The sequence below is a fragment of the Dermacentor silvarum genome, chromosome 7, assembly GCF_013339745.2.
Source record: "Dermacentor silvarum isolate Dsil-2018 chromosome 7, BIME_Dsil_1.4, whole genome shotgun sequence".
Classification (NCBI taxonomy): domain Eukaryota; kingdom Metazoa; phylum Arthropoda; class Arachnida; order Ixodida; family Ixodidae; genus Dermacentor; species Dermacentor silvarum.
Window position 1 is genome coordinate 117,268,049 of NC_051160.1, and position 26,520 is coordinate 117,294,568.

The 26,520-nt window shown below is 49.4% G+C and overlaps 1 protein-coding gene across 1 annotated transcript in view; it reads right to left on the reverse strand.

Moving 5' to 3' along the window:
* Positions 1 to 26,520, reverse strand: part of LOC119458385 (epoxide hydrolase 2) — a 67,406-nt gene that overhangs the window by 32,252 nt on the left and 8,634 nt on the right. The window contains exon 3 of the mRNA XM_049671587.1: positions 13,380 to 13,513. Within this exon, the coding sequence (XP_049527544.1) occupies positions 13,380 to 13,513 (134 nt within the window). The remainder of the gene's footprint in view (positions 1 to 13,379; positions 13,514 to 26,520) is intronic.

The window sequence follows — 26,520 nt, forward strand, 5'->3', positions numbered from 1 at the left end:
AAAAAGATGCTAGAACATATAAAATGAAAAGGACAGAAACAGAAATTAATGGGGAAGAAAAGGAAGGAAGCGCGAGGGATACAGATTAATAAATACAAAATATTGCATCCTCAAGAACGCTTTCAAAATATGGAGGACGCTTAACCTTCGCCTTTAAGATTGGAACGAGATAGCATTCAAAGTTCCCTGGCTTTCTTATCAGGCTTTCCGGAGGGGGAGGAGGAAGAAATAACTTTACTGAGTCCTGAGGAACCCCTTCCTATCCACTCTCGATTTAGTGGTCGGAAGCGGTCACGCGCCGCACCCACGTTGGAACGGGAGGCCCGTGAGCCTCCACCCTTTCGTGAGCCCTCTGGACGGCCCGGAGCTGGGTCTGTTGGTCGTCGCTTCGCAGGGCGTCCTCCCAGTCTTCTTTTTTACTGAAAATGGTGCCGCTTAACGCGGAGCGTTACCAGAGCATGTGCGCTAGCGAGCAGTACGATTTGCCAGAATCCGGACTTTGCGGCTCTACCTCTGGTGAATAAAGGCTCAGTCTGACTCTCGATGGGAACGACCCTGTCTGAAGCATCCTGAATATCGATAACTGTGGTCTGTTGAGTATAGCGTGGGGGAAGCGGGAAGGCCCTCCTCGACAGCTGATAGCGCGTTGTTATTTCGTTGAAGGTGAGCAGCCGGTTTCGGTGCTGCCCTCCCTCCCCGCCACTTCGCTCGCTACAATCGCTGCGGTGCGTGAGTCCTCGCAAGCGGTCGTGCGCCAGCTCGTTGGCGTTGGGAAAGTCGGGGTGCACGTCGGCCCTCATGTGTACCGGAAACCATTTGACGATGTGATGACCCGCGGCTGCATCATTGCCGAGGACGGCCGCCGCTTCCCGCGACATCGAGCCCGAGGCGAATGCTCTGGCCGCTGATCGCGAATCTGTGTACACGTAAGGACGTTCGGGGTCCCTCATTGCCATGGCTATTGCCACATGCTCAGCCACTTCGGACGTTACCCCCTTGACCGATGCCGCGTTAATGATCGTGCCATCCCAACGTACTGAGACGGCCGCGTACCGATCGCTGCGCTCGTAATGGGCCGCGTCTACAAATGCCGCCAGTCCCGGGCAGTTGGCGGTCGATTTGAGCAGTGCTCGGGCCCTCACCTTTCGGCGCCCCTCGTTCAATTGCGGGTGGACGTTTCTCGGAAGCGGTTCTACCTTGAAAGTGCCCCTGACCGCCGCGCTGAGCGCGATGTTGCGTGCGTTGCACTCTGCCTCTGCAGTTATGCCTGCTTTTAGGATGCGTCTGCCGGCGCTGGTGGTCGACACCCGCACGACCTGCGCCTTGGTCTGTGCTTCGATGATTTCTGCTAGCGAGTTGTGGACCCCTAACCGATCGAGCCGCTCTGTGCTTGTAGTATTGGAAGACCTATCACCCTTTTAATGCTCTTGCGCATCAGTGTCTTTATCTTGGCCGCGTCTCTCTTGGTCCATTTTAGCGCCTAGGCTACGTAACTTACGTGACTCATGAGGAAGGCGTGGTAAAGCCTGATGAGATTGCTCTCGCTGAGCCCTCCCCTGCGGTTGGTCACCCTGAGGATCAGCCGGAGCATGCTCTCCGTTTTGGACGTGAATTTCATGACCGTTTGCGTGTTACCGCCTTTAGCCTCAATTAACAGCCCCAAGATTCTTATAGTGTCCATTATGGGGATCGGCTGGCCGTCGCTCGTGTGTAATTTGATCGGGATTTGATCGATCGGCGTCAAATTCCTCATGCCCTGTTTCGAGGGCCTGTACAGCAACAGTTCCGATTTGCTGGGTGACAGGCGGAGTCTTGTTTCCTTCCTTTGGGCCCAGCGCCTCTTGGAGACCCCACTCGATTTCTGCGCCGGACCCTCCCGTGCACTACACCGTAATGTCGTCTGCCTACAGGGCGCGATTGACGTTGGTCACTCTCGTCAGCCTGTCCGAGACCCCTTTCATTGCTAGATTGAATAATAGTGCAGAGATCACAGCCCCTTGTGGGGCGCCCTTCGCGCCCAGCGTGTACCAATCGGACATGACCTGTCCTACCTTGATCGTGGCCTTCCTGTCTCTGAGGAAGGAGCTATGTAAGAGTGGAATTACCGGCCGAGCCTCGTCACCGAGATCGCTTCGGGTAGAAATCTGTGTTTGACCGTGTCGAACACTTTCGTTAGGTCCAGGGCCAGTATGCCTTTGGTGTCTCTGGTCATGCCGTCGATTATATGCTTCTTGAGTAGTAGCATTACGGCCTGTGTGGAGAGGTCCTGTCTGAAGCCCACCATGTTGTGTGGGAACAGGCCCTCTCTCTCTATGTATCGCGATACTCGGTTATGTATAGCATGTTCCGCCGTCTTACCCAAGCACGAGGTTAGCGATATAGGCCGCATGTTCTCCGGCGCAAGTGGTTTACCGGGTTTCGGTATCAGTATAACCGAGGCCTCTTTCCAGACCTCGGGTACTCGTCCCCTTTCCCAGGCTTTATTGATTTCTTCGGTGAGCTACTCGACCGACTTTCCGCCTAGGTTTCTCAACCGTTTGTTCGAGACCCCGTCAGGTCCCATCGCCCAGCGTCCATTGAGGCCTTGTAAGGTACCCCAAATTTCCGATTCTGTGCAGGGCGCGTCGAGTTCTTCGGCCTCTGTGCCGGCGTATTGTGGATAGCCGCCGTCGCCCGACGGGCCCAGTGGCAGATACGTCTCCGCCAGCTCCTTTAGGAGCTCGCTCTCCGTTTTCCCCTGCTCCTTTTGCTTGTGTAAAAATCCTATCGATTGACAATCTCTGATTGCCTTTGGACTGCCTGTGGTCTAACAGTTTCTTCAGGAGCTTCGATTTGCCTTCGGCACTCATTTGTCCGTCTACCGACGCACACACCTCGTTCCACTGTTGCTTGGAAAGCTCGATCGCGTGCGCTTAGATTTCCCTGTTTAGTGCCGCCACTTTCTTTAGCAGTCTCCGATTTAATCTTTGCGTTTTCCACCTGGCCGTGATAGAATTCTTTGCCTTTAATAGGTGTGCCAATCTCGCGTCCATCCTTTCCATGTTCAGTTCGGTTTGGACGACCCTCGTCGCGGTGCTAACGTCCTCTTTGAGCCTTCTAATGAGGCTGTCTAGGTCCGCGTATTCACTTGTGTCGTCATTATTTTGCGGAAGGCGTCCCAGTCGGTGACCTTAAATTCTCTCGGTGGTGCCCCCCTGATGGGGATCGTCACCACCAGTATGTAATGGTCACTGCCGAAGTTGTCGTGCAGGTTGCGCCACTCGGCCCTTCGCACGTTTTTGACGAAGGTCAGGTCGGGCTTCGTGTCCCGCGTCACCGCCGTGTCTAGTCGAGTCGGATAGCGGGGGTCCGCCACCTGCTCTAGCGAGCACTTAGTGACTGCCTCCAATAGCCGCTCTCCCTTGGGCATTGGCCTTGCGTAACCCCAGGATTCGTGGGGTGCGTTAAGATCTCCCGCCACTATTAGCGGGGCCCCCCTGGCATTGAGGTCACCTTCGTTATTATCGATACGAACGACTATCTGTGGTCAGAGGGCGGGCTGTAAACGTTCACTACGAATACGCTGTTTTTCAGCCAAGCGGTTCGGTATGATTTCGATCGTGGTTGCCTCCGCTTTCGTGTTGCCTGATTTCAAATCTCGTTCCTGGAAACATCTCGTTCCTGGACCCGGTAGCCGGGCAGGGCCGCCTCGCTACCCAAAGTTTCTTGTAAGATTACGACGTGCGATTTGTCCGTCTGTGAGGCAACGAACTGCAGCAGTAGAGCGTTGCGCTTTTTGAAGCTAGCGCAATTCCACTGCCACACGACCAGCTCTCTAGTTGAGTTGTTCGCCATGATTGACACCTTGGACTTGTTTAGCACCTGCAGGCGCCACGTGTGCTTCGATACGCGTCACTCTTGCCGCGAGCGTTACCATGCTTTCCGGTAGTTGCTGGACCATTAGCTGCAAGGAGCTAATCGACTGCTGAATTCCCAATAGGATGCTACTGGACTCAGGTTCCGCCAGGTTTCCCTCCTCAGTCAGGGGAGGCGCCCTGCGTTTGACCGAGCGAACCGGCTGCTCCCCTTGCGGGGTCGGTGTACATTGCGGCACCTGCTGCTGCTGTTGTTCGACTAGCTTGGGAGTGGAACCTTGTTTCCGAAACGATTCGAAATCCGCCCTCATTTGCTGAATCTCCGCCTTGAGGCGCGCGTTTTCTTCCGCTAGTTGAGCTATTCTAGGGTCTTCCTTGTTATGCTTTGGCAATGCTACCTGTGTTACCTTTGGTTGTGGTTTCGGCTTTGGCTTTGGCTTGGCCCGGTCCGCCTAGGTCGGCCCCTCTTGAATGCGCACTTGGGAGCGGGAGCAGCCTCTCGATCGGCTGCGCTGTCGTCGTGTTGGCGTTGTCGACCATCCCCGTCTGGGGGCGCTTGCCACGCTGGAATCGCGTGATCTGCTTTCCAGCTGTTGCGGCTGACTTCGCAGCTGCGGTTTCTTCGCGTTTCTGCGTCGGCGCCTCCTGCGCCGCACGACATAAGGGACTTGGTATCGTTGCTTGCACTTGCCGTCCGCCGTCGGGTGTGGGCCCCCGTAGAGGGCGCACTTTGGCGAGCACTGGCGGTCTTCGGCCGGGTCATTGACTCCGCAGCCACGGCACCTCTTCTTGTCAGAATTTAGGAAGACGTCGACTCTGTGGCCCAAGTCACCGCACCCGTAGCAGATGTCGTTTTGCCGCCTGTATAGCGTGCAGCGTAGGCTTACGCCACACATGACATAGTTCGTCACTTTCATGCTGTCGAAGAGCACTACCACCGTCGAGGTGTTTTTGATCCGCTTGTCTTCAAAGGCCTTGGGATTATTCGGTTCACGATCATGATCTGAAGCTGGGCCTCGTTGATTTCGGGGTCCACTCCTCTGATGACCCCTTTGCACGTGTTGTCCGGCGCCGCAACATATGCGGCCACTTTGAATGCGCCTTCTCTTAGGTGAAGCTTCTTAACTCCGGCGTATGCGTTCGCCTTCTTCTCGGTCGGCGTGGACACGACGAGAATGTTCTGGGTTTCGTTCGGGCAAACGATGTCTTCCTCGGTCTCTTTCAGTGTGAGCGAGGCCGCCATTGCTTCCGCTTGCGCCAGGGGAAATTGACTAACTTTTTTCACGTCAAGGCCGTCTCTCACTAAGACGCGAATGTGGTCCCTCGGTAGCTGGGGGAGCCTCGATGCGGCGACGATGTGCTTGAGTGCGCTCTGCGGGCCGGCCGTGCGGCGGCCGCCCTTCGTCTCTGCTCGTTCCTCGTTGCCTCGGTCCGGAACGGTCGGTCCCGGTTTGGCCTTCTTGTTTCTGCAATGGCCGTCGTCCAGCCCGGACGATTCGCTTCTTCTCTGGAGATTTCCTCTCCCTCCACGACTGTCTCCATAGATGCCATGCTGCCGCGCACACGTACTAGCGACGCTCCCCCCGCCGACGATAGGCCTAGTCGGGTAGGGCTAGCAGAGCCGCGGCTTGGTCCGAACTAAAAAGTCTCGAAAATTGAAAAATAATTCACTGACTGGCAAAAATCGGACATCGCTGTGTTCTTTAGAAGAAACTGCGTCGAATAGTGCACATTTCGCTTCTAGGAATCCCAAAACTCAGTCCTAAAACGTGTGCAGAAGCGGGAGCCGAAATTTTCACGTCCGCACTCGTCGGCTTCTTCTTCTTCACCGGCTTTCCGGCAACTACAGCTTTTTTGTCGAACTTCGCCCCACTCCCCCACGAAGGTTTGAAAAGCTATGGTGGCCGCTTCTGGTGCAACACGTCAAGAACGTGCTGGGCCAGGAGACATGAGCTTACCAGGAGGCCCGGACTTGGGCTTTAGTTTCTTCGGGGCTAATAAATGTTATTTCTCTCTCTCTCTCTCTCTCGCCTCCGCGAGCGGCTGCCGAGGAGGCGAGTGCCATCTGGATGTTTTTTGTTTTTGTTTTTGCAAGGAAGAATCCGCGGCGCGCTGCTGCAGGACTCGAAGAAATGCTGGAAAACGTGTTTGTGTTTAAGGTTCGCGTAATAGAATTATGTTTTCTTGTACATTAAGAATAGAATCCGACGATATCATGTCGGTATATTGTGGTTAAGTCGTACTTTACAATTTTTCTGACGGATTTTACCTTGAGAATTCAATTTTGTTCTCTAAGGCCTTGCGCCACGCGGTGGGCCTGCGTGGTCGGGGTGGTTCGGGATAATTATTCGGCGCGCCGGCGAGCCAGCGCCCACGCTGACACCGACGCCGGATATTCTGTGACACGGGGCCCTGAACAGTTTTGCGTTAGCAGAGAAAGATGCGAAAAAATAAAGAAGTGGTCAGAGAGGAAGAACCGAGTGGATTAAGGAAGAAGAAGCGAAACAAATCAGACGTGAACTACACATACACGACCTGTAGCATGTAGAAATGCAGCTCCACTAACGTGAAACCTTGGGAGGTGCGAAGCATTGTAAGCAGTCTTTCTAGTAGCGCCACCTACCAGCCTCAGCACACAGCCAGCCCCGAAGCCAAACCTAGGTGTGAGAAGTGTGCGCGAGAGTGCGGTGCGCATGTTGACTTTCGTCGCGTCTAGTCGCGTTCTTGGAGGCGCCATGCCTTGTAATAAAGTGCGTTATTAATGGTTCTCGAGCCTTAATTACGTTTCGGCCAGCAGCCGGCCCTCGCCGCCCCTCACAACTGGCGCAGTCGACCCCGAACCATGCCTGAACATCACCTCTCGCCCGCCTCGTGAAGTGACTCGCCAGCCAACGCTCCTTCCTTTGTGCAGCTCCTGCCGCCCGACGCAGCCTCTCGCCCGCTTCGTCTTAGCCATTTCGCGCCTTCGCCCTTTGTGTTTCCCCGACCGTCGTGTTGACGCTGACGCCTGCCCGCCCGATGAAGTAGCCTGCCCGCAGTGCCCAAACGGTTCGCCCTACTAGCCTTATCGTCTCTCGTGACTCTTGTGCTGCTTTGTCAACCGCCATGCCGCTCGTGAATTGGAGTGAGGCGACGCCGATGGACCTCGCAGGCTTTACAGCGGATTACCTCCGTGAAGAGTTGGCTCGCCGAAACCTCGACACTACCGGGTCCAAGAAAGAAATAATAAATCGCCTTATCGCCAACATCGCCCAAAACCGCCCAACGACGCCTCCTTTGCCTTCGCCAGACTCCGCCGCGTCCACCCAGCGTTGTAACGTTACACCGCTCCCGCCAAGCCTCGATGCAGCCCAAACTACCGAGTTGCTGACGGGTTTACTTCAGCAGCTCCTTCACGTGCCGCAACGCGCTGCAGCCCCAGTTCAAGTCACTACCCTTCCAGACCTCTCCGCATCGCTTCCTACATACAGTTCCTCCCAGGGCAGGATTTCAGCGTCCCACTGGGTTGAAGAGTTGGAACGAACTCGAAACTTGGAATCGTGGGAACCTTCAACCCTACTCGCCGTCGCCCTGGGAAAACTTCGTGGAGCAGCCGCTGATTGGAAAGCCGTCTTCGGCTGTCTATTCCCAACGTGGGAAACCTTCAGACAAGCGTTCCTAGATCAATTCAGTGCCAAGCAAACCTTGCTACAGTGGCAACAAGCAGTCACTTGTCGCGTGCAGGCGCACGGAGGAAACCTTGTCAGCTACTCTCTGGCGAAGTTTAAGCTAATCTCTGGATGCCCAGTTACCCTCACCGATCCCCAGCGCATAGAGTAGGCCTACAGGGCATCGCCGACGCGAACCTGGCCACTACTATTGCAGCGCAGCGCCCAGAGACAGTCGCAGCGCATATGGACATTGTAACTCAGCTTGATCAAACATTAAGCCATTCGTTCCTTCGAGCCCCACACAGGGTATCCAAACGCCAAATTAACAACGCCAAGCCCACAGGTACCCCTACGTAGCACAGACTACACAAACCCCCAGGCTGTGTCAGACAAAACTGGCCGGCCACAGCGCATTTCAGCCCCACCACCAGACCAACGTGAGGCTCGATCTCGGCTAAGCATGGTGCTCCTGCCGACCGTTCTCGCCAGAACATGGCCGAAGCTTTGTGTTTTCAGTGCCGTCAAAGGGGACCTCTCGCATTCATGTGTCCGTCTAGATCTGCGGCTCCAACGTCTACAACACATCTTTCGCCTGCTCTCCACAGCAGCCCTTCCTAGACCCGAGACATCGTAAAGCAACATGAATGTTAGAACATTTGACGGAGCACTTTTCCATAGTAACAACATTTTTGCTCTGCTAGAGAGGCGCCATTTGACGTTGCGGAGTGAAAGCGCACCTTCACCACCAACCTACACATGTAAACACCAGCGTAGACAGAGATTCCTACTGTTGACATGGTCAAAATGTGTGTGTTGAACACGTTCATCGTGGCGCAGCGGTGAAATACTTGATCCGGATTCTTTAAATCGCAAGCGGGAACCCGCCCTCGGAAAATTATTTTTTATACTTATCACTTTCTTAGACTAATACATTAATAATATTAATAATCTTTACGGCCCTTCTCTTTTTTCTGCGTACACTTTCTACCTTTTGAATAACAAATTTATGTCGTCCTAAAGAGCTCTGACCTTTTGCAGTAAATAATGATCAAGAACTACAGGATGTCAGACTGCAGGACGTCTCAAAACACGACAAACTGAAATTTTCTGTTGTCTTCTTCAACTGGGAAGGCTGGTCCACCAGCCGAAACGTCAGAAATACATGTATGTCGTAAGGAGTACAACGTATGTCGTACTCTTTTCTGTCAAATTATATCTGTATATTTGTCTCGTCGACTTCGAATAAACGAAAGCGCTCCTTCCTTAAGCGCGGAGACCTAATTGCTTTCACGTGGCTGCTCGCGTGGCACCTTCAACTGTTGATTGGAACGGTGGCTCTTCCGAGATCGAATACCAGTCAAGCTCAGGCACAGAGGATCACAACTCCGTGAAAAATTATAAGAACCACGGTTCTTCTTTTTTTGTCTGCTGCACGTTTTATTCCTTTTGACAGAGAGGAATATGAGGACCATATAAAGGGATCATTTGCCGTTATCCGTGTCATTTTTTCCCTTCTGCATAACTAAAAATAAACCATTGTATCCGTTGTAAAATTTCTCGGAGGCAAAAACGACTCTGGGGGCGCCTCACGTCCGAAAGAAACCGACATAGAACACGTTAAAATCGGATCTGCCTATTTATCGATCTATCCATCTCTCTCTCTCTGTCTCTCTCTCTCTCTCTCTCTCTCTATATATATATATATATATATATATATATATATATATATACTACCGGATCCCGGCATAACCTCACTTCATATATATATCTACATATCATTGACAAGCTACAGCTGTAACAGGACAATTCATATGTGTCTTTATTTTAAACTGACATACCATTGTAGGCGGACGGCGGCGAACGAGCCCTGCCATCGTTCCTACTCAGAAGGGCGAAGGTGGCGAGCCGAGCGGCAGCTGCGATGACCAGGGTGATAAGCTTTCAGAACGACACTGCCCGTGCCGAGCTTGCGCCTCGAGCACGCGCTGGGCTTCTTTTTTCACTTCCTTGAGAGATGAGAGCACCGTCCAGAGCGCCCCGCGTTGCGGCGTCGGTGGGCGCTACAGGGCCCCCCGCCCACACGGAACGTGGAAATGGCAAGCCAGTTGAATCGCGTTTGAAAAGTGTCCGTGGCGGTCCACGTTGTCAACGTGAAGGCATCGGGTCACCGCCACCACTCAGGCGGGCGGCACTGGCAGCTCCGCAACGGTCGAGGAACTCGCTCAACGGACGCTGTTGGGAGGGGTGCGTCCAGCCGGCGAAATAATGATCGGCACATGCGTATTTGGGAAGGAGGAACTGAGAGGCCCTTGAGGCGAATGGTGCGTCGACGGTACCAGCGCGAGCGTTGCCGGTGGCGTATCACGGTCCGCACCGTTGCATGGCGTGTAGGGTGCGTGCACAAGCGATAGAGTCGAAGCCCTGGACCAGCCACGACGCGTGCATTGCATGGGGACGTGGCACACCATGTCGGAAGGCGAAAACGATCCGGCGCAGCCGGCGATGGGGCGCATCGTGAGGAAGCCACGGGCAGGCCGGGCAAAGTAAAGTCAGGGGCTTTGGGGTCCGGTGGATTGGTGAGGACGCCTGATAGTGGTATGCAGCGCAGCCGGCACTGGAACATCGCAAAAAGCGGGAGCGGGACGAGGCCGTGAGGCGCTCAGCGACAGCGACGTTGAAGACCCGGATGGGCTGGGTAGGTGGAGTGACCTGCTTTGGCTGCTGCTTTGGCCATAATGTTTTGTTTACTAAATTGCAGTCTATTGAATTTCTGGTCCGGCACTTAATATGCTAAAAAGTTAATTATCTAATCGTGAATTAACAGTGTATGCAGGTGGGGCTTTCTCTGACAGCAAAATTATTAGCCAAGGAGTACCTCAGGGCTCCATTTTAGGTCCACTATTACTCTGCATTTATATGAATGATTTACCCGACTGTATTAATTATGCACTACCGACATTATACGCAGACGATACGACTCTTGCCCTCGCAGATAAATCTGTACTTTCGCTAATTTTGAAACTAAACAGTGACCTGTCTAAAATTACTGATTGGTGTAACACCAATTTTCTCATTTTAAACCCTGCTAAAACGCAATTTAGGATATTTAGGTCATCACAGAGACATTTACCTTGCTCTCCGGCCATAACCCTCAATAGGCATGACATTCCTCCCTCGACTTGTGTGTCCTTCCTCGGCATTAAATTAGATCCCCACCTTAAGTTTACCAATCACATTGCTCACATCAAACAAAAAACAGCATTTGGTATTAGAGCACTACTGAAATCACGTGCATTTTTTTCCAAAGAAGCACTATTATCGTTATACTTCGCTTTCATTCATAGTCATATCATTTATGGTATTGCTTCTTGGGGTTATACTTATCATTGTCATCTTTCCTCTACTCAGCACATTCAAAATCAGGCCATTCGCATTATAACCCGAAGCCATTTTTTCTCTAATGCCTCCTCTCAACTACGTACAAACCGCATTCTTCAAGTGACAGATTTGTTCAACTATCATTTACCGATATTATTTTTCAAACTATTCACTAAACAAGTTTCTTACTTCGTTAGTTCTGATCTACTTCTTAATCCTAATAACACAAGGTTTGCAGCAGAAGGAAATTTCCTGTTACCTTTATGCCATACTAATTACGCAAAGATGGCTTCCTCTTTTTGCGCAATTAAACTTTGGAACAGTCTACCATATGCCATTAAATTTTCATCTACCTTGTACTCATTTAAACAACAACTTAAGAATTATTTGCTGTGTGATTAACTTTGTATACTGTTATATTGCTAATTTGTATTTTTGCTTATTCCATTTTGTTGTTTCTCTGCTATGTATTCCGCTTTATTTTTTATATAAAAATTAATCAAGGGTCCCGGTGCAGTCGCTGACTATGGGACCCTTGTCTGTATATTATATCTTGTGTAAATAACTGTGTGAATGGATAATAAACTGAACTGAACTGCATGCGCTGAGGACTGCAGTGGCCGCTGGAGATTTGGCCCATTTGATGTCGGGAGTTGCAGAAGGCCGTGACCCGTGTCCGCGGTGGCAACCCGATGCCTTCAGGGTGACAACTTGGACTGGCCACGGACTGGCGTCAGTGGGCGCTACACCATATTGCTCTTACCGGGTTGGACGAAAAAAAAAGTATGGAGAATTCAAATGCATTTGAAAGTAAGCACTAAACTTGGTTCTGGAATTTGCTTAATTAGCTTGCAAATATACATGTATCCTTGGACTATCAGTACATTCAGCTTTTAGAATACCTGCGTGATTCATCGTTGTATAGGCAGCGCACTTGTTGATACATTGTCGAACCCAAAGTCACACAACGAACGTTTGTATGATATATTACTCGTCCGTGTCTCAACAAGTGTGCTAAATAAATAGATAGTCAAACGATAAATGATTGGTCAGAACGAAAAATAAATGATCAGAACGGTAAATGGTGAAACACGGAAGACGAACTGCGAATCGTATGCTGGGCCACAGGGGTCGCCGAAGCGCAAGAACTTTCGGCCACATAGAGCGGCCTGAGGGCTCACCATCTGCCTCTTCCCCTGACCCCCAACTGCCCTCCTCACCTGACCCAGTCCTTTGGTGTCAATAAAGTTGCTTATGTAAAGTATGTTGCATACTTTACATAAGTAAAAGCACTCGAAAATACTGCATCTACAGTATTCGCGTCAACAGCCACATTTCATCCTAGAACATGATGAAATTTAGCATATGAATTTCGCTACCCCTGTATTTTAAAAATGCCCCATTGCTACGGGTGTATTCAAATAATTCGCCGTTTAGGCGGTTGATATTGCTAACACCGGAAACAGTTTGCCGACGCAGCTTACAAACCCAGGTGGTCGAAATTATTCCGGAGTCTCCCAATACGGCGTGCCTCATAATCCGATCGTGGTTCTGGCACGTAAAACCCAATAATTTGATTTAAATTTATTGACACAGCTTAGGCAACGTGACAAACGATTTATTAAACTAGGTATTTAAGGCATAAGCTTAACTGCGCAGCTTCTCGTTCTTACCTGACTTCAGCACTAGTTCAATGTAAGGCTACTGCTTTGGCTAGCACTTACCATTATGTGAAACACATTATACACACAAAAGTCCTGATATGGCAGCACCTTAATATTGCCTCCTGGTAAATTGGCTCCAATGCAAGATGAATTGTTGTTACTCACCGATTGCTACATTGCTCATATACGTCTAGGATCAAATATTTTTGCACGAATGTCTGTAACAGTGATAATGTAAGAACGGCCCCATTTCCTCAACACTTTTTAACGCAACAGAGTCAAAGGTCCCGTGTCGCAGAAAATCCGGCGTCTGTCTCGGCGTCGGCGTCCGCGGCCAAGAAAATCACCCCGAACCACCCGGACCACGTAGGCCCTACAAGTAGCGCAGAGACGCTGGTGAACTAATTGAATTTCTCAAAGTAAATTGCGTCGGAAAAATCTTAAAGTACGACTTAATCACAACTTACAGGTATGATAGCGTCGGATTGTAATTTGAATATACGAGAAAACATAATTCGGTTACGCGGGAACTCAAACACAAACACCTTTTCCAGCATTTGTATCATTCATACAGCGGCGCGCCCCAGTCGTTCCTTGCAAAAACACCATCTAGATGGCGCTCGCCTCCTCGGCAGCGGCGCGCCGAGGCGAAGATGCAGAAAAAAGAACGCTGCAGTTGCCGGGAAGCCTGAAAAACAGTGAAACATCTTTGAAGACTATCGCGTTCCACTCTTAAAGGCGAAGCTCGAGCGTCCCGCATTTTTTTTTTGTCAGGGATGGCACTTTGTAGGAGGACGTTGCTTACAAGTAATCTTATTTGATGTAGTGCTTACCAGAATGTTTTGCCTAGTTCCGGTATCAGCCTGTTCCAGATGAACCAGAAATCAAGAAAACCATGCAACATAAGCAACATTGTGCGTGTTTCATCTTCATCGCAGCCCTTTGTCACATAGTGGAATGAAATGTTCTGAAAAAAAAGGAAAGGGCAAAGCATTTTACAGGGTAAGCCAAAATACATTTCTTTCGTTTTGTTGCTGCAAAAGGACCCACGAGTTAGATAATGGCGTTTACGTGTTCTGTGCGTCCGTCGCGCCGCCTAAATTCAGAAAGGTGCTCAGAACACGCTCAATTCAGAAAGAATGCTCGTACCCTAGAGGGGATTATAGACGCTGCGAGGTGGCTGATCGTGGCTGTCGCCTGTCGTGCGTTCTCGCCAAAAAGCTCACATTCCAATGGATGGATGGTATAGCTGTGAGCGTCCCCTTTAAAATGGGGTGGCGGGTTGTGCCACCAAGCCATTGTTCTTATTTTGCCTAATGTCCTGTGTATCGTGCACACACACACACACACACACACACACACACACACACACACACACACACACACACACACACACACACACACACACACACACACACACCCACACACACACACACACACACACACACACACACACACACACACACACACACACACACACACACACACACACACACACACACACACACACACGCACGCACGCACGCACAAATAATTCCCAGCATCAACTCAGAGAATCCTAGACCGACTGCTGCGTAGATACCTTCGCATTCTGATGAAACATGTTCTATTGTTTTCCTAACTTTACTGCAGCGAAGAACACGCGTCTTCGTCCTTGGTGTACCTCGCTTTATAGCTGCTCGTTATAAGGCATCGTGATCTCGCTTCGAAAGTAGAGAGCTTCCCTTTGAGTTATCATAAATTGTTTCTTTTCTGATTTCGTTTCCTTCCTCTTAGGTAGTTACTCATAGCAGGTGTCTTTTCCGTTGCCGCCACTCATGAGATTGTTTCAGCCTCTTTGTCCTTGCGTTTGACGTTATTTGTTGCCATGTTGTCTAACCATACCGATCGCATACTTACTGGTAAGCTTCCGAGTTCTTTTCCTGCTACTACTAAGTGGTTCGTTTGAGAAAGGAAAGGTTGGCGCTATCTTCTGCCGCCCTTGAGGGAGCACGGCTCATGAGAAAATCTTGTTCCTGTACCTGAACACTCTCGCAAACCCTTTACTTTCTGCTGCGGGATGACGGCGCCATGTTAGAGCGATGGCTTACGCTGCTTCGCCCGCAGCAGTGGAAGGTAGAGGGGGGAGGGGGGGGGGGGGGTGGCCTGCGCATGCGGGTCGTTGGCCGCTCGCATATAGTTAGTATAGTAACTCTATAGGAAAAGCTGAGTGAAAAAAGTGGCAACCGCAAAGGCGCCGCCATGTTGCTACGACTGATTATTGTAACACTAAAAATATTCAGTATATTATGCACAAACAAGCAATAAGACGTAGCATGTAGGTATGGACAACTTGTAAAGTTCATTCCACATATTTTTCTTAAAGATTTGCTGTCAATTCAAAAATTTTTATTTAAAATTTAGGGTCCAGGAAAGGATGCGTTTGACAGCGCCTTAACTAGATAGGGCCACAGTACTGAGGGAGGCTCGGGATCGCGTTGATTGCACGTCTCGTCTGAATCGCATCTCGTCGTCTGCGCCTGCCCGCCTGCACGGAGTAGCGAGATGGCAGCGCCCTTGTTTTGACAATAAATGGGCACTACGGCAAACTTTTCCTCCAGAGTTGTTTGTATTAACTCCATGGCCGCTGGCAGAGAGGGCGAGGGGGCCGCGACGCGGAGAGCCGTGATGAGACGGGAGAGAGGTCATTGGAGGAAATTTCCCAAGTTGCGCACGCATTGCGCCGCTTGGCACCCGCGTGGACGGTCGCATCTGCGCTTCCAAGGGCAGGTCGGGTACCCTAAATAAATTGCGCTGAATGCCAGCTTGCCTCTTTCAACCCCTATAGCAGTGGTTGCGTTTAACCCATTAGCGCCCACTGTACTAGAACTAGTACACTTGGTTTCGCATCCATACCTCTTTAACAGCTGAATATTTCCTTTTGGATATTTCTGTTTCTTGTACCCAGAGGACACGCACATAGCACCCTAGCACTGGGTAAAATCTTCTCTTTGATGCATTTCTGAAACTTTCAGGCCAATTCCAGAAAAAATGCGGGATCGGGATGAATTCAGATGAGTACGCGGTTTTCATTTATTTCTGCTCGCCTGCTCTATCTATTTGCGTTGTGCTTTTTACTGTGTGTAGAACATATGCGGAGCGTGTTAGAAAGAAACCGTCAAATCTGCGACTTTATTTCTAACGACGCAACACGCATCGAAAGTGCGGTGTACTCGGATATAGTATACTGGGGGGGGGGGGGGCGTTTAGTTTGCGTTGAAGCGAGAGAGAGCGCGAAGGTCACTTTGCTCGCTGCCACAGGCGCGCTTTCTCACTCCAGCGTTTTGACGAGTTTCCACCGTCATCGATCGAGATGTGTTCATGTTTACGTGCGATCGCGTGACACCGTGCTCGCTTATTTATTCCGTAAGCGAATATTTACAACTTTACACGGCCGATAAAACTACTATCCTTACTTCGTACAGCTGTCTACTAATTTGCTATCGCAATCGAGGCTTCGCATTTCGTGTGAAACTGCGACTTTTTCAACACCAATGCTCTAAACTGCGCAATGCTTCGGCCCACTAACGCCTCCTGGTGCACTTGATCTGACCCAACTAGTTCCAGATCGTTGTACTATGTAGCAGCGACAATTGTTAATCGCGATCAAGAAATCCGATTTGGATCGGCCCCGATCGCGATCAGAAGCGGACACTAGTATAAGACGCCGGCCTCGGTGGCGGATTCTCCCTGACAGCGAAGCTTTACGGCAGCTACGGAATTCTGATAGAGGCTGCGTTGCTTGCTGCCCAGAACTTGATACACTTGAGATGTCTATAAACATCGGTTAGCCTCTGAAAGTCACGCCAAGTTAACTGTGTCTGCGTTCACTAACTTAAAGGAGCTAAGAAGAACGTAAACTTTGTTTTCAAATCAATCAGATTCGAGTCCGGCGTTTTTTTAGTGGGTCTGGGCACCCGCAACGGACGCGGTTCCGAGACCTTGTCTCGAAGCGGCTTCCTCGGCTCGATAGACGGCCCAGAGTTTTGCAGTCGCGTTCGAGCTGAGCAGTGCCGTCTTCCAGCGCGAGCGGAGGCTGGCGGTGGAAGAGACGGAGGGGTTGGCACTGCCCTAATTGTTTGTTAGGTCCTGACACTCCCATAACATGTGATTAAGCGTGGCAAAATCTCGGAGAAATCGAAACCGAAAGGGAATTCAAACCAGCCCGCACTACACTGCGTAGAATACAAGTGCAGAAGCTGCACCCGTGTAGCTATCGCTTCACAGCCAAGAAACGTTGTCCCTGAGTATTGGGTGACGCAGTGGCGCAATTCTTTATTCTAAAAGCGGGGAGGAAGACCATGCTGAAGGCGACAGGGGAGGCATCGAAAAGATGAGGTTCGATCAGCGTGTACGATTTCATAGCATGTTTTCACCGCGCAAGTTGATTATACTCGGAGTAAGTAAGCAGAAGTAGCTGGCGACTTTTGCCTTCTCACTTCCTTCCGACCGCAAGCAGAGGCGGGGCCAGCCCAGATACCGGTGGAAGGTGAACAGCAAAGCATCGATGGTAGAACCTGGTTCCTCAGGAGACTCCACTACAAGATATTAGGACATCTCAACTCCGATGGAATGTCGGTGAATGTGCTACCCGATGATGCCGACATGGAAACAACTTTAGTAAAAGCCAAGGCTCAGTGTTCTGCAGCTAGCTGCGGACTTCAGTTTACTCAGCGAAGCCAGCTATCCTTTCGTCGTGGGCGTTTCTACATATTCTGGCAGTGACGGCAGTTCGCTAGCTCATTCGCGATGCTCGATGCTTCGTATAGAGTGGCCGCGCCCCACGCGGACGCACCTTAACCGCAGCTTCTCTCACAAGTCATGATTCCTCCGTAGGCGTACAGCTAATGTCCCTCGTTGGGCTGCCCTATATCTTCAGCTCTTAAGAAAACATTTCGCTATCTCGCTCAGTGGGATGCGTCAATGTGGAATCTGAGAGGATCAAGCTTTCCTTAAATTTTGATATTTGAAGAGATCTTGGGGACACACGTGTTAGAAGATCTCCTGACAACAAAGACTCAGGGGCTACTCACAGAAGTGTTAAAAAAACATCTTCGTTGACAAATTAATCCGGAGCCCTCCTCTACGGCGTGCCTCATAAACAGAACTGGTTTTGGCACGTAAAACCCCAGAAAGAAGAACTTCGATAGGAGTGTTTGACATTTTGGGCTACGGTTGGCTGCTAGAGGAAAAAAATGCTAAAAAAATTGAAACGTAGATGATATCTGCCGCATACAAATTACAGAAACAATTAATATATCCAGTCGTCCTAAACCTTGAGTAAATACATATGTCGCCGAGATGACGCATGCTGCATAGCTTCAGTGCACTGGCTGAGATTTTCGCAGTAGACAGGACCGTTTGTGCACACTCAAAATTTGTAGTGGGGAAACTACAATTTTTTAAAATAAATAATTGTATTTGCATATGAACAAATACACGTTAGCGACAAACGAAGAATATGTGCTGAAAAAGCTCACAGCCTACCTTAAATGCCTCAGGGTTAACTTTCAGCACAAAATGCCAATGCTAAGAAATATATGAAGGAGTGGATTGCGCAAATTGCGCAAACTACAAGGGATTGATTTATGTTGCACTACAGGTGCCAAACGACATAGACACGAAAATTTATCACTGCATGGCAGCTGCGAGAACGCAAGCGAAATAATGAGAGTGTATAAATAGCAAATGCGCAGTAGCGCAATGTGTGAGGACGAGGATGCATGAATGTGCTGTGACAGTCGAGGTACCCGCCGATAAGTTAAAGATACTTTCGTCAAAGCAACATATTGTTTTACATGGCAGTGCTCTGAGACTCGCAAAAAAAAAAAAAATTGCAGACACCCAAGACTGCTTGCGTGTGAGAATGCGTTCGTTCCTTTGGTGAAATGTTTTCGTCCGCGCATACTTTGGCCGCGAAAGCTCTCGCCTGCGTTCAAACTGCGCCTTAGTAAAGCCAAATCAAAACGCGCCAAGCGCACCAACGCGCTCGCTTTCCCGCGAGGTGTCCATAACTCGACGGACCGCTCAGCGCCGTTCAATTGGCCAATAATGCTTTTAGGGGCGAAGCACCATAGGGTCGAGGCTTGTCCCCCCCCTCGTAGTCCGTTACTCTGGTTTGCATGGAGTCCGCTAGGGGCGCTGCGGTCGTTCACGACGCGCGCTCTCTTCCTCTCTTCAGCCATGGATGATCGGGAAGCTGCAGCAACACGGCAACGCCGGCAAGCGCAACCGGAGTCTAGGGCGCGGGAAGCTGCAGCAACACGGCAACGCCGGCAAGCGGACTCGGAGCTGGGGGCTCGCAAAGCTGCAGCAGTACGGCAACGCCGGCAAGCAGACCCGGAGCTGAGGGTTCCCGAAGCTCGCGCTTGAACCGAGCATCGGTGCCACCAACCTCAGGTAGAGAACGCGTCCGGCGTTTTGCCGCTGCTTCCCGCACACTCGCCGCCTCTGGGTGCGCTTGCCGGCGTCACCGTGCTGCTGCACTGATCACAAGGCTGTCTTAATGAAGGGAAAACGAAGTCCGCCCCTCGATACCATATACGACCAATAAAAAAACGTTGCATATACTGTACACATGTGTTGTCACTCATTTGCAAGTACGAGTGGGCAATGTACGGGGATTCACGGTTACCCGAATGATCCCCCGGTGCTTCGCCCACTCATCATCATTCACTTCGTGTATATGCGGTGGTTTTTTTTACTTTATACACTAATGACGTGGCGATACCTCCTCCCCATTGGCTACGCCGTAACGTGTGCAATGACGCACGCACTAGGCACACCTTTAGTGAACGAGTACCGCAGAGCAGCCGTGGGGGAAGCGTGCTCGTCTCGCACTCCGGAGACCCTGGTTCGATTACCACGCAGACCGAAATTTACCAGATGAGATTCAGTTTGTAATGAGGGACCCATTGACATTGCATTTCATTTCAATATAACACAATTGGTTATGGACTACACACAGGTGCCGTGCCACAGCAAATTCATTATTGACCTTGTCTGTGTTAAGAGTTTTATCCCAGGGGAAACTTAATGTGACGTTGTGACAGGCATTTCAGACCACAACGTCGCCTTAGCTTGATTTCGCTCATTGAAACGCAAAACCACTATAAAATACAGACGCGAGCCAGACTTTTATTCTGCAGATGATGTGACCCTTTTGGACAGTCTAGTGATAGCGTACGATCAATTCTATGAAAGTGTCAGTGCTGGTTTGTGTGATATTAACACACTAAGGTTTATGTAAAAGAAGCAAGCGCAGGCGTGCATTGAACTGTTTCTTACTGTGAAGGAAAAAAAAGGCAAATACCTTGAAACTGTGCATTACACAAGACTCATTCACCTCAGATGCAAAATTATTAGGCTTCGAAAGTGCCTAAAAAGGAGTGGGAATACGACAACGCATACTGAAATGACTGTCTTGTCTTGCCCACTTAAATCAAATATGAGAATTGAATGACGGAATTTTTAGAATATGTGCTGAAGTAATGTAATAAAATAATCAGCTACTCAATTGTGGCAATTCATTATGTCCAAAACATCGAAGACAGACGCGTTTTTTATGGATGAGGTTAGCACTTGGGACGAGAAAGATATTGCTGATGCATTTAATTAATAGGCCACGTCTGTTTTTACTTGTGATGATGGAATCGCTCCTATTTTCAAGAAATCTTAAGAACTACCTCGCATAAACGACCAGCGAATGACAAAGGCTCGTGTTTTTTATGTATTACTGAATCTGAAAGAACGCGAATCTTCTGGCCAAGATAACCTGCCCAGTATTTTGTCTAAAGAAGAATGCGGAAGGATCGTCAAACGTTGGCGCAGTTATTATTCGCGCATCGCTTTCCAGAGGTACCTTGCCTGATGACTGGAAACGCTCTAAAATAAACCATTAATCAAACAAATTAAGAAGGGCATAAGATTACGCTTGTTGGTAAAACATGCATTAAAGTTCGATCAACAGCGCAAGGACACCAGAGGGACACGAGAGAGAACAAAGCGCCCAATTCCAACAGTTTTTCTTCTAAGGAAGCATCGCTAAATATAAGTTCACAAGCAGAACAGCCGTGAGCAAAATGCAGGAAGAAAAACACACACAGAAAAATTCAACGTAATGATAGCTCGAGGTATCTCATCATGTCGGTGAGAGCGACGGAGGCGAGGGGGGTACAGACACATTATATTTCTTCCGCTTCTGTTTTGCGATGACACTACACTCTGGAATGTTGAGCTGAATCCCCATGTGCTGCAGTGGGCAGAAATACATCCCTGTTTTGCACGATCTGCATTGTTACATGTGTTCTTTCAACCTTTCATTTACGCATCGGCCTTCTCTCCGGTGTGATGTTTGTCACACGACAAGGTAATCTGATATACTAAGCTATTTGCGCACTCTCTAAATATATTTTGGCGCTTGATAAGAAACCCCAGTTTAGGCCTAGATACTGGGATGGTCATTTTGCACAGGTTGCGTAATTTTTTTCCGGGGCAGAGAAAACAACAACGCTGGGCGACCATTTTCACGTTGTGTGCGGTTCTGTGCAGGTACGGAATTATTGCAATTTTTACAGTGAAGCTGTCTATGGCTAGGATCCGGGATTTTACGGCATCCGCGCGGAAGAAGTCTCCCCTAAATAGTGAGAGCCAAAGAGCCAACAATAAAAGCAAACGCATGTCGCCGCTCGCCTGATAAGGTGAGCGGCGATATTCTCGGTTTAACGGCCACCTGTGTCTAAAACGATGTGTCTCTGTGATTGTATGACGTAGTGCGTTCCGTAGTGTGCGCCTGATAAGGCGACCAAGCGGAAGTTTTGGTACCATTTCGCTCCACCGGTGCTATGGGAAGGCCACGCGTGATCCGTATGCCCGAAGAGCAGCGTATCTACGAGGTGCAACAGCGTGAGCAGCAGCGGGAGAGATACCGTCGACGTGGTGCCAACCCTTCGGCCTGAGCAAAAGAGCGTGCTCGCGATGTGGTACGTAAGCGAAGAGCAAGAACCGACAACGCATATCGCGACGCCGAGAATGCCGTAAAGAGACGTCGCTGCCACGAGGGCACGGAGCCGCGATTCGATGGCGCCTACGCGAGGTTCCGAAGAGACTTTCTCGATCGCAACTTCGGATTTGTGAGTGGCGAGTACGTAATCGCCTATGGTTCAATAACGACATCTCGGCAATCAACGACATACGGTCGGAAGAGCGACGGCATAAGGCGGTGGATGTGCTGACGCTGTGCTTTCCCTGCGAGAACGTTGGACAATCACGCAACGCGCTCGCGCCACTGCTCGCGCGTTCGTCATCGTCGTCTTATTCCATAGTTGGCTCCGTTGCCGCTGATCACTCCAGCTTAGAATTTCACTTCTGTCGTCGTAATGGGGAGGCCGCGTTTACGGGTGCTTGAGCCATTGCTTGAGGGGGTATGAGCCATTCATTGACTTACGTGACGGACATATTTAACAAAAGAGGTGATACGCGAATGTGTGTGCGTACTTATCGTAACGATGACCACAGATCAGGACAATAAATATGTTCGTACCTTTGCTCAAAATCCTGTGCCACCTCTGTGTCGTGGGCTAAACAGCTTCGCTGGTAATCCACCTTCACAGAGTGGATTGGCTCATCAAATTTTGTCTATACCGAGTGGGTCCATCTGAACTTACATTCACAGCAGATAGAAAAATCAGGCAAGTTTGCACTCGGTCGCGCAAAGCTTAGGCACAGCGAAGCTTACTGGCTGCTACTGCTAGGTATGAACTTAGTTGCTGCTAGGGCTTAACTCGGTTTAACTTAACTATGCATGTAAGAAGGTATTCTCGAGCGATCATTATCGGAGGTACCTTCCTTTTCGCGACATTTCGCGGGACTAGCGCTGGATGCGTGGGCGCCTATGAGCGACAGCGCTCCTGGCATGCCACAAACGCAGGCAGGCTAACCAAGTTTGGTACAGTGCCAAGAACGCTGTCGCTTGCCGGCGCCGAACGCGTTGGCGACATTTCGCGTGACTAGCACTGGACGCCTCCGCGCCTACAAGCGACAGTGTTCCCGGCATTCCACAAACGCAGGCAGGCTAACCAAGGCTGGCCCAGTGCCAAGAACGCTGCTGCTTGCCGATGCCGAACGCGTTGGAGGCTAGCCGCTCGATATCAATTGGTCAGCTTCGCTGTGTCTTGAGCTTTGCGCGGCCCAGCGCAAGCTTTCGCTTTTTAGGGGCGAAGCTCCTTAGGGTGTAGCCTTGTCCGTCCGCCGTCATCCATGCTCACATCGACTGCCACGCCATCTGTCTGTCATGGATGAACCGTTGCATACAGTGGCTCAACGTCTATACACGAGATGGCGCTGCTGTGTATGGCGCGTTCCAGACCACATAATCTCTTTCTGCCATGGACGAACGTAAGGCGCGGCATGCTGCGGCTCAGCGTCTACCCAGACAGCAAGCTACTCCGGTGGCGAGGGCGCGGGAAGCATCGGCAAAGCGCCAAAGACATCAAGCGGACCCGGAGTTGAGGGCGCGGGAAGCATCAAAGCGCCAAAAACGCCAAGGGGACCCGGATTTGAGGGCGCGGGAAGCAGCGGCTCGCCAGCAACGCTGACAGCAAGCTACCCCGGAGTCGAGAGCGAGAGAAGCGGCGGCAAAGCGGCAACGCCGACAACAAGCTGCTCTCTTACGATGCATCTCTTACGACCACAAGCAACCCACGACCACGAGGAGCACGTGCATACACCTCGTATTTGTAAACTTTAAGATGTATCCGCTAGAAGTACCGCTGGCTCTGCATTTCACAGACCATAAAGCAGCAATAATGAAATCGAAACGCAACCCGGAACTCAACACGATATACGGGTTATGAGCAATAAAACACATTGTATATACTGTACACCGTGTCGTCACGCATTTGCATGCGCGAGTGGGGCAATGTCACGGTTGATTTTTCGGTATAACGATCCCCAGTGCTTCGCCCCACTCATCATGATTCACTTCATGGATATGCGATGATTTTTTTTCTCCAGACTCTGCGCGCCGCGGAGAGGAGAGGCAGGGGTCGGGAAGGCAGAGAGCTGGCGAAGAGGAGACCGCGTGTATGCGGACGCGGTCTCCTCCTCCTCCTCCGGGTTGCCATGGCTACCACGGCTACGCACCACAAATTACGGCTCGCTTAAACAGCTTCGCTGTTACAAACTGCGCAGAAGGCCTTCGGCAAGAGAGACTTGTAGAAGAGTTGATAAGCTGCAGTAGTTAACCTTTCAGATTGCTCACGGAAGCTGTCGATCATTTTCTGTTCGCCGGATGTTTTTGGGGAACTTATAAAGCATGGACTAACAATGCCTGGTTTAAAAGTTTAGAGTGCGCTGAGTTAAATACAGAAGAAGTGGCGTATTGCCACGTGGGTAGTACATCCACCAAGAACGGCTTTCAAGCAAACAAAACGTATTGTCAAGGGGCCTTTTTGCACCTTTCTTGGAAAATCTATGGGTTAATTCTAGTGGCTTAAAACATTTACGCACCTTATACTGAAATTTGAAAGCTTAAGATTTGTACGAGCTGGCATCACTGTCAAGAAAAACATAAAGGTATTTAACGTATCTAAAAAAAGCTAGGGCTTTAGTGTTTATGAACCCATCCGAAACTGATCTGTGAACTTTTGCTAAAACCAAATTACTGATTATGGGAGCAATGCATGATCCGATGCAAATGCCTTCTTTTTGAAGGTAAGGTTTACAATACCAGTGGATGTACGTAGACTGTAGATAAATGGAAAGTAAATATAAAACGCCACTGACACTGATGCTAGACTTAGTCGGGAAATTTGAAGGGCCGAATTTATCAATGATTTCATCAATACATGTAAATAGTGTATGTATAGTATGGTCCTTGACATCGTGTGCGATTCAGTGCGCAAAAGATTATTTTCTTAATAATAGCCTGCCATCGGTACTTCAAACAAACCTTCGCAAATTTGGGAGCATTGTCAGCGGTTCAACAACACGACTCGTACAGTTATCTGATAGCGATGACACTATTATTCCGCTTAGCCAGTCTTGCAGTCTTAAACCACGCATTTGTTTCCTTCTCCAGTACAGCTGCTCCTGCATTATTACCACGTTTACCGGACCAAAACTTTCCCTCTATGGATCCCATTGTTATAGATTCGGTTGGCGTTGCCAAGCACATTGACAATCTGAAGACCGCCTCTTCCGCTGGTGCTGACCTACTCAACTCAAAGATGCTAAGGATAACTGGAGTGTACTCCGCAATCATCCTCTCAAAACTTTTTGAACAATCGTTACAGTGTTCCACATTACCCAGCGACTGGAAGTTGGGGAAGGTGGTCCCTATCTTTAAATGAGGTATTGCTGAATCAGCAGATAACTATCGTCCGATCTCACTGACAAGCATACCATGCAAAACCATAGAACACATCATACATTCGCATCTAATTGAATTTTTGGAGAACAATTCTTTCATTAATACCTCTCAACATGGATTTAGGAAAATGCTTTCATGTGAGACCCAACTACTAACGTTTACTAATGATCTATTTATAGCTATAGCTGACCTTGGTTTTGATATAGACTGCATTTTTCTCGATTTCGTAAAGGCATTTGACTCAGTACCTCATGACATACTCCTTTTCAAGCTTAGTAAACTTAATATCGACACTAGCGTATTTAACTGAATTAAATGCTTTCTTTCAAACCGAGCTCAATATGTAACTGCTAACGATTATTCTTCTGCTCTTTCCTCTGTTACGTCCGGCGGACCACAGGGGTCTGTACTGGGCCTTTGTTGTTTCTTGTAGTTATAAATGATCATCCTAACAGTATTCTTTTTTTGATAAATTAAGCTTTTTGCAGATGACTGCGTAATTTACAATAAAATAAAAAAAATAACAAACTCATCCGGTTCACCAAATATCCAAAAAGATTTCGACAAATTATCTCTATGGTGTAACAAATGGCTTATGCAATTGGACGTTAATAAATGTAAATCCATGAGAATAACCCGGCGCCTTCACAGTTCAAACCACGGTTATTACCTTAAAAGAGCCCCCTTGAATTCCGTTAACTGCTTCAAATACCTTGGCATTAATATGAGTCAAGACCTATCCTGCAACATGCACGTTATTACGTAACCCGCAATGCTAACCGCACTCTTGGCTACCTGCGCCGTGTCTTTTCCAAAGCGCCATCTTCCTTAAAATTAATTCTGTATAAAACTTTAGTCGGTCCAAAACTAGAATATACATCCAGCATCTGGGACCCCAGTTAATCATACTAATCGCTACCCGCGAATCTGTTCAGAATCGCGCAGCCCGGTTTATTCTGTCAAATTGTTCCCGCTACGCTTCTGTATCCACAATGAAGAACACACTAAACCTGCCCGATCTGTCTTTACGTCGTAAATATCTTCGTCTCTGCCTCTTTCACAAAATGTATCATCAAAATGAAGTGTTAAAAAGTAACCTTTTTCTTCAACCGACACACATTTCGTCGCGTGTGAACCAAAAGTTTAAGGTTGGTGCGCCATTTTGCCGAACCAACTTATATAATGTGCAACTGAACTTGAAGAAATGCCACTTCGCCGCTCGAAAGCTTACAATTCTAGGTCATGTTGTTTCGAAGGACGGTATTCTCCCCGACCCTGCCAAACTTACGGCCGTTTCCGCGTTTCCCAAACCAAGTACCATGAAAGATCTCCGCAGCTTTATCGGCCTATGTTCTTATTTCCGACGCTTTATCCGCAATTTCGCTATGATCATCAACCCTTTGACCAAGCTCCTCGCTGGCAGTAATAACCTTTCGGCTTGGTCTCCTGCTTGCGACGACGCTTTCAACGAATTGCGCCGTCTCCTTACGTCGCCTCCTATACTGCGACACTTCGACCCCTCTGCACCCACTGAGATCCACACGGACGCCAGCGGTGTCGGGTTA